This window comes from Trachemys scripta, chromosome 7, assembly GCF_013100865.1.
Source record: "Trachemys scripta elegans isolate TJP31775 chromosome 7, CAS_Tse_1.0, whole genome shotgun sequence".
In the NCBI taxonomy this organism is placed as follows: domain Eukaryota; kingdom Metazoa; phylum Chordata; order Testudines; family Emydidae; genus Trachemys; species Trachemys scripta.
This window is the reverse complement of record NC_048304.1, coordinates 43,549,286-43,557,901: the sequence shown is the minus strand read 5'-3', so window position 1 is coordinate 43,557,901 and position 8,616 is coordinate 43,549,286. Positions and strand designations below refer to the sequence as shown.

The 8,616-nt window shown below is 39.1% G+C and overlaps 1 protein-coding gene across 6 annotated transcripts in view; it reads right to left on the bottom strand.

Annotated features, from left to right (window-relative positions):
• Positions 1-4,498: 4,498 nt before the first annotated feature.
• The window catches only part of LOC117880153 (inter-alpha-trypsin inhibitor heavy chain H4-like), a 43,483-nt gene continuing 39,365 nt past the window's right edge, over positions 4,499-8,616 (bottom strand). For all 6 annotated transcript variants that reach the window (XM_034775954.1, XM_034775956.1, XM_034775955.1 and 3 more), the window contains 3 exons: positions 8,170-8,324; positions 6,008-6,110; positions 4,499-5,269 (listed from right to left, as the gene is read on the bottom strand). In XM_034775954.1, coding sequence (XP_034631845.1) covers positions 5,194-5,269; positions 6,008-6,110; positions 8,170-8,324 — 334 coding nt within the window. In that variant the 3' untranslated portion in view covers positions 4,499-5,193. The remainder of the gene's footprint in view (positions 5,270-6,007; positions 6,111-8,169; positions 8,325-8,616) is intronic.

The following is an 8,616-nucleotide window of genomic DNA, read 5'->3' as shown; positions in this document are numbered from 1 at the left end:
TAATGGCTAAGAGTCAAATTTTTAATCAGATCAGCTATAAAGGCTGATAAAGATAAATGGAAAGCAGTTGAAAAATCACACTAAACCATATACTAGTCTAAAGTAAGTCAAGGGTAAATTTCCCTTCTCTAGTTAGACTAAAGGAGAAGAGGTAACTTTTAGAATTATGTAGGGAGAAAGAAGGGGGTCTGCCACACAACCCAAAGTTTCTGCCTCTAACAACTTGTCAAAGTTAGATTCAGGACTCACAGTGTGTCAGACCACTCTGTTTTATTAACCCAGTGCTCTGCTAATAACACCCAGATAATGTGAGCACCCTCCAAGACCCACACTACCTTATTTTATACAGATAAAAAGGGCGCGAACTTAACAAGAGGACAAAGAAAGCAGAACTGACACATTTACCGAGGCTAGACATACATATTCAATTTTCTTACTAACTTTTACAGATCTCTGGCTGATGTTCCACCATTAGCTTAAGCTGACTCATTGTTTATGCCTTAGTGTTCCTTTTCCTGACACCTGTATTTCAGCATTCCTTATTTCTGCTTAAAGGTACATATAGCATTTCTTTAATCCATTCTATTTTTACAATATAATTCATTCTACTTTCACAAACTCTAGCCAGTGAAAAAAATAGAAGGAGCAGCACCGATGAACAACCCCACCCCTCCCTTCTATTTTTCTGCCTGCCACCCTTTGTTTTAAAACTTGCACTCTGTAAATCAGGCGTGAAGACTACAGTGAACCAATGCAGTTACACCACTGTAAAACCAGGACAAGAGCAGAATCAGGTTCCCCCATATCTAAACTATGCTCCCCTGCTGCTATGTGAGGGATGGGGGGGCATGTTTTCTGAGGGCTACTGGCAGCCTAACCTGCAGGAAGGAAGAAACTACCACAGCAGCATTTTCTCTCCCCTGCAGGGAGTGCTGCATGGACACTGCACAGAGCTGCCCCCGGTACCTGTTATCTCCCCCACCCCAAACCCACTTACTTCATCCACTATAATGGCAGCAGGAAGACAGCAAGTGAGGGAGAAAGGGAAACGGGAAAGAGAGGGTTGTGGGTGTGTGGAGTGTCAGGGAATGGTGAGTGAAGGAGAGAGGGGAAACGTGAGAACAAATGCATGCAAGGTGAGGACAGTGGGGAGGGGTGTTGCCAGGCCACATTGAATGTATATGAGGTGGAGCGAGGGGAGGCAGGTAAGGGAGAGCACATTAGGGCTTGAGAGGTGAAAGAGTTAGGGAGAAAGCCAGTGAGGGTGAGTGCATGCAAGGGCCTTCGGAGAGGGGAAGAGGTTATGCTTGCCGAGGGAGAAACCAGTGAGTGCATGCCAGGCAAAGAGAATGGGTGAGGGTACAAGCATGTGAGATGAGGGGGTTGGTGGTACCAGGGTGTCATGACTATAAAGGGAAGGGGGTAACAGCTGTCCTGTATACAGTACTATAAAATCCCTCCTGGCCAGAGACTCCAAAATCCTTTTCCCTGTAAAGGGTTAAGAAGCTCAGGTAACCTGGCTGACATCTGACCCAAAGGACCAATAAGGGGACAAGATACTTTCAAATCTTGGTGGGGGGGAAGGCTTTTATTTGTGCTCTTTGTTTTGGGAGTTCGTTTGCTCTTGGGACTGAGAGGGACCAGACATCAATCCAGGTTCTCCACATCTTTTAAACAAGTCTCTCCTATTTCAAACTTGTAAGTAAATAGCCAGGCAAGGCGTCTTAGTTTTACTTTGTTTTCTCAACTTGTAAATGTACCTTTTACTAGAGTGTTTATCTTTGTTTGCTGTACTTTGAACCTAAGACTAGAGGGGAGTCCTCTGAGCTCTTTAAGTTTGATTACCCTGTAAGGTTAATTTCCATACTGATTTTACAGAGATGATTTTTACCTTTTTCTTTAATTAAAAGCCTTCTTTTTAAGAACCTGATTGATTTTTCCTTGTTTTAAGATCCAAGGGGTTTGGATCTTGATTCACCAGGAGTTGGTGGGAGGAAGGAGGGGAATGGTTAATTTCTCCTTGTTTTAGATCCAAGGGGGTTGGAACTGTATTCACCAGGAGTTGGTGGGAGGAAGGAGGGGAATGGTTAATTTCTCCTTGTTTTAAGATCCAAGGGGTTTGGATCTGTATTCACCAGGGAATGGGTGAAAGGTTTCTCAAGGCTTCCCAGGGAAGGGAATTAGCTTGAGATGGTGGCAGCGGACCAGAGCTAAGCTGGTAGTTAAGCTTAGAAGTCGTCATGCAGGCCCCCACATTGTACCCTAAAGTTCAAAGTGGGGATACAGCCTTGACACAGGGCAAAGACACAGGTGTGCAAGGTGAGGTGGGAACCAGGAGACCAGGGTGAGTGTATTGGAGAGGGGGGAACTGGGCATGGGGAAGAGGGCTTGGGGGAGAAACCACAAGAGTGTGAGAGAGCAGGGATGACTAGTGTGTGTGGCTATGCGGTGACTAAGTGGTTAGTGCATGTATGTGCATGTGAGGAAGGTGCTGACTGAGGGGTGTGGGTGAGGGGGCTAAGGGATAGGGATCCCAGTGAGGGTGCACGCATGTGTGGTGAGAGGGGGGTCAGAACTGGGTTAGAAATAAGGTGCAAATTGTTAACAGTGAGGGTTATAAATAGTAAAAATAATGGAAACATTTTTAAAGATTGAAATAGATAGAAATCTGGGTCTGAGGGCACACAAGGACTGTAATAAAAACTGAAGGAAAAAAGATGAAAATCATATTATAGAAGAATAAAATGGAGGACAAGAAAAGAAATGGGAAAGAATGAAGTCAGCCATGGAAACAAGAAAGATTATTTTATATTAAATTAGCTTGATTCAGAATTTTGATTCTATAAGTTAATGGTTATTAGGCTGAGGAAAAAAACTAACATTTTCTCTCAGGTGTTGGACTGGAAGGGTTGAGAGTGTCCAAATGCACCCACCCACTCAGCCTGAGCAATTATGGGGCACAAGGCAATGTGGGACCCAACTATATCTTCAGTTTCCTGTTTAATCTGTGGGGATGAATCAGCCTTCTAAAGGTAAGAGGCAAAATGTATGTGTCATCAGCTCATTGTGGCTGAGTTGTCAGGTGTGAGCATATCCTCAGCACCTCTCAGCTGTCTCTGACTAACCTGGAGCAGCCTGACAACCCTTTCCCAGGAAAACGTTGTTATTACAAATTCATTCTCTGGTCTATGAGACATAGGAAAGAACTATTTCTGCAGGGGACTGCTGAACATGACTATGCCCATCTCACAACGACCTTGAGGCAGAGAATTGTTGAGCAGTTTTCCCACAACTGCATTCAACTCTCACTCCACTACCAGCTGATTCAGTGTGGTTTAAGAGGGAAACAGGCAATATCAGAGCAGAGAGAGCACACAGATGTATCAGTGCATGGAGACAAGAGAAGGGTGGGACTTACTTTAATTTTCTTTTCTGCATCAAACAAAATTTTCTCTTTTCTTTGCTGCCTCCCCCCCAGATCCCCATTTTCTCATTATATAGTTACACCTATGGATATTGGTGTTTCTTGCTGTCAACAGACAGTTAAAGTGAAAGAGGGTCTGTGTTTTGCTAGATGCCCCATATATGAGTGGGAGCAGTGTATTTGCAATAAGTCAATTGATAATATTTCCAGTATGAACTAGTATCAATGTTATGTAATGCACTGAGGTTAATCCCAATATTTCCCATTCTTTGTATTTTTTAGTGAACTTACAGTAGATAAATTGTGGTCTGTTCTGTCAAACTGCATGCTGTTGTATATGTAATAGTTCATTTTGTGCATATTACCATGATTGCACAAGCAGTTCAGGTAATGGTACCCAATCACTGTGTGTGTACATTTCTTAAAATACTGGACCTAAAATTATATCTGTTTACAAAATTATTTGTATCAATGTTTTTGTCTAGAAATTGTCTCTCTTTTTATAAATGATTTTAAAATAATGATGTGTGAAATCTAGCTATAGATTGACTATATTTTGTATGTGATGGAAAGATTGCCTCCCACAAACTTTAAAAAAAATGCAGGCTCATGACAAAGTATTTTGGGGTTCAAGGGTCTGTACAGATTGAAATTCTAAAGACATGATGATTTTGAAATATCTCTACAAAAATAGTTTGAAGAGCTAGGGTAAAATATTCAAAAGTTTCTAAGTGACTTAGGAGCCTATGTCTCATTTTCAAAAGTGACTTAGGTATTTAGTCCTAATGGAAATGGACCTTAAACTCAAGTAACTAGACAGTTTTGAAAATGTTACCTTTACAAATTATGCCTTATTTTAACATGTCCAATAGTTGTGAAACATCTTCCAGTAGTTGTGAAATATCATATCAAACTTTGCCAAAAAATATCCATGCTAGATTGCAAGCCAAAAAAATTATGCTTTTTTGTTCCTGAAAGTTAGAAGGGTGGAGGAATTTGAAATTAGGTTTGAAAGGTGACTAAATAAAATAATTTACAATCTTAATTATTAATCCAGCCTCTACTATAGATTCGTAAGAGATAACTTGTCATCATTCGTGTTATTGCTGCAAAATATCACAATTTTTGAACATTATGTTTAAAAAACTAACTTACAATCAGAGGAAATTCAGCAAAGCTTTGTATTTCTTCCACAGTTCAGTCAATACGAGAGAACTGGTAAAGGCAAGACTACTCTTATACTTAGTTCATGTGCCAGGAAGCACTTAGTAATGAGACAACAGTATGAATTATAAGCAAAAATAAAAGCATGAACATACATTTTAGAAAACCATTATTAGTGTATTCCTTGTATTGCAACTCTAGTACAACGCTATCATCCCTTCTCAGTGCTACTGAACTCTTGTTTTCAAACACATTTGATTAGCTGGTGTAACTGTTCTTCATTATTACTCCCAAATCTGAAACTGTTCATCATATAGCATGTCTTCTTTTGTCCACTGTTGCACTGTTTTATTCTTTATTCTTTACATACATTTTCAATACATCTTATAACCAAATATACTATAAATCCTTTAAAATTACATAAAAAGCAAACTCCAAGTTCCCAATTATTAAGTATAATTACAATATTTCAGAGGTAAAATTATTTTTGACATATATATATATTAGCAAGCAAAGCTGAAAGATTATTATGTATAAGTGAAATTAAGTCAGAAGTGTCTGAAACATCATCATTTTACTGTTTCCTTTCCCCCAAGTGTTTTTCTTTAGGGAGTTATATGTAATGACCAGCAGGAAATAGTACCAGTGGCTGACTCTAGCCTGTAATCTTTCTTGTATTTTCTGAAACAAAAAGCAAAACAACTGATGAAGAAAACATTCAAACTTTAGGCCACCATACTCCAATCAAATCTGTGTGGGTTGAACCTTATGCCTGCAGAGACTGCCTTTGCAGTCACTGGGGCTGTGTACAGGTACAAGAGGTTCACCCACACCAACCTGATGATAGTACTGAGACCTTATTTTGGATTGCATCTTTCATACAAATGGTATCTCAAAATGCTTGAAAGTTTGTATAAAATAAACAGACCAATTTTGAACTGGATTCCTGAAGCAAGTAGAATGCCAGTGATGAAATGAGAATGGGAGGAGAAATGGAGGGTTTTTTAACTGCATTTATTTGCTAACAAAACTAACAAAAAATGCACCTATTTAATGCTCTGAGCCATATGCCCATTCATTATACATCTACAAACAACCAATATCCAACAAGTTGAAACCCCTCCCAAACTAGGAAACAAATAAGGCTTGTGAGATCAACAAATTCAAGGTGTCGCAAACCATTGGACGACTTACTCTAATGATTCAATTGACATTGTTTAAGACAACTATTACTGCAACCAAACACTTTTTAAATTGTTGAATTTGTTCTAATCTCCAGCATGTTTGCCACTGATATGTAGTTTTAACCCACTAAATCCTTGAGGCGTCTCTGATTGAATACAGAATATTAAAACAAATTAAGTCGCATAAATAAAGCATATATTCCTCCCTCTCCCACACACCCCTGGTCCATTTTACCTGGTAACTCTATGCTTTTGTCCATGAACACTGAGGACTCTTTCATCCTCTCCCTGACTTGCTCCAGGGTTACTTTCCAAATGTGTATCAAAATAAAACTGACCTTCGAAACACAAAAACAAAAATATTTAAAAATCACATTTATCAGAAAACTTTTAAAAATATATATTTTAGTTCATTGAATCAGAACAGCTGGTATGGCTCCAGGGTAAGTAGTTGTTCAGTCTACCTGAGAAAATACTAGCTGCTCCATGTAATTCAATTGTAGTAGTCATACAAACCAACAATAAAAGGCATATGATGGAAGTTTTCTGAATACTGAAAAGCAGCTCCCTTGTTTCAGAAGTCATTCTCTTTGATCCTAGATACTTATCTAGGATTCTTATGATCCCAGGACCAAATGCTCCTAACAGATTCACACATAATATATGGAGATATACCTATCTCATAGAACTGGAAGGGACCTTGAAAGGTCATCAAGTCCAGTCCCCTGCCTTCACTAGCAGGACCAAGTACTGTCCCTGACAAGTTTGTTTGTTTGTTTTGTGCCCCAGATCCCTAAATGGCCCCCTCAAGGATTGAACTCACAACCCTGAGTTTAGCAGACCAATGCTCAAACCACTGAGCTATCCCTCCCCCCTTACACTCACACAGTACCCCATTGACTCCTATATATACATTTATTTGTCTCTAGCTTTGGGATATACCACATCTTTCTGTCTGAAAAAGATTTTTGGACAATATATTTTAAGGAAAGGTGTTTTTTTTCTCCTTTAGATTTACATCAGGTTGAGATGTTTGGGTGTTTTCTGTGGTGGAGAAAGGGAAAACACATGATGTGCTCCTAATTTTATTTTGTGACTTTCATAATCAAGAGCCTGCGTAGGCAATTAATTCATTATTTTATATCAAAAGTACTTGCTGTACACAGTACATTATCTCACTGTAGATTCAGGAGTTAGGCTTTTGCTGTTCAGAAAGTCTGGCTTTTCTGAAGTTGGCCACAAAAGTTTTATATAAGTCCATCCCTGAATGTACCATTTCTTAAAGGAAATATAGCACTATAGCGTGGTCTAAGGACAAGACTCTGTTCCAGAAGGCTCCAGAACATCACAGAGCTGAGTCTGGATTGCTCCGTTACAGAAGCATGATATTGGGTGATGAAATTAGGTTACTGGACCAAATCCAGAGCTCCTTCCTCAGGCAAACTCCCCTGGACTTCAGCGAACTCATGTTGATTATTCATTGATTTTAATGAGACTTGCCAAAGCACAAACCTAGTAAGATCTGAGTAAGGAGCTCAAGAGTTTGCTCAAGGAAATCAAAGTTAAGGACTCAGAAATATCTAATTGATAGGCACATTTTTAGATGGAATTGACGATTAATCAGAAAATGAGTAAGTACGTGTAGAAATATAGATAAATTTTCCACTTGCCTGTGGAAAAGTTTGCTTTTCACCATTTGAATATCTACCAGATAAAAATACCTTTTCGAACACCAGACATCTGGGCACAAGGACTTTAATAATCCCACATGGGTGCTACCCAAGCACTGAAAGAAGGCTGGAGCACTATATAAACTATTTAGAGATGGCAGATCACTTGTGATGCCTCTTGGCTCCACCTGTACTTAAACCACCAATTAAAAATATAGTATTAGACAGTGTAGTAATTGAGGTGAAAAGTGTCAGATTTTCTAATGCTAAGAGCTAAAGCATTTTGCATTTGTGCTCAGCAATGGGAAACATTAACACCTGGTAAAGAAGAACAACATACTGATACAGTAGGATTTTGCATTTCAGCATTGCTGGATTATTTGTACACACCATTATTATTATTTGTAGGCTATTTATAGGCTTTTCTGTGGTGCTCATCACTCTTGTAACTGAGCACCTCACGCACATTGACACATTTATCCTCTATGTCACTGTGACATACAGATGTATTATTATCCCCATTTTACTAGTCAGGCACTAGGGCACAAAAGCCTAAATATTTTCTATGGGAAATCAATAAAAGAAGTAAGAAGAGCAGAATTTAGCCCAGAGGAATTTAATGACTTGCCCAAATTGGCAACAGAACTCAGATCTCCATTTCAATAATTTAACTGCAACACCAGCTTTCCCTTCCTAGGCCATACTACACTACTTGGATGATACATACCAAGAAGTCCACTGGCTTTGTCAGAAAAATGGTCAGTGTCCATGAAATATAATCCAAGGAAACGATTTGGAGACTTTACAAAAGCAATTTTTATTGTGATGTTGTCAGATGCTGACATTGTAAGACTTCTTTCCTTTTCAACTGCAATCTTCAGCCTAGGAAAAAAAGCAATCCTGTTTTTTCTCAGAAAAATGTTAAGATACTGATATAATGCTTGTCAAGTATCAGGGGGTAGCCGTGTTAGTCTGTATCTACAAAAACAACAAGGAGTCTGGTGGCACCTTAAAGACTAACAGATTTATTTGGGCGTAAGCTTTCGTGAGTAAAAACCTCACTTCTTCGGATGCATAGAGTGAAAGCTACAGATGCAGGCATCATATAATGCCTGCATCTGTAGCTTTCACTCTATGCATCCGAAGAAGTGAGGTTTTTACTCACGAAAGCTTA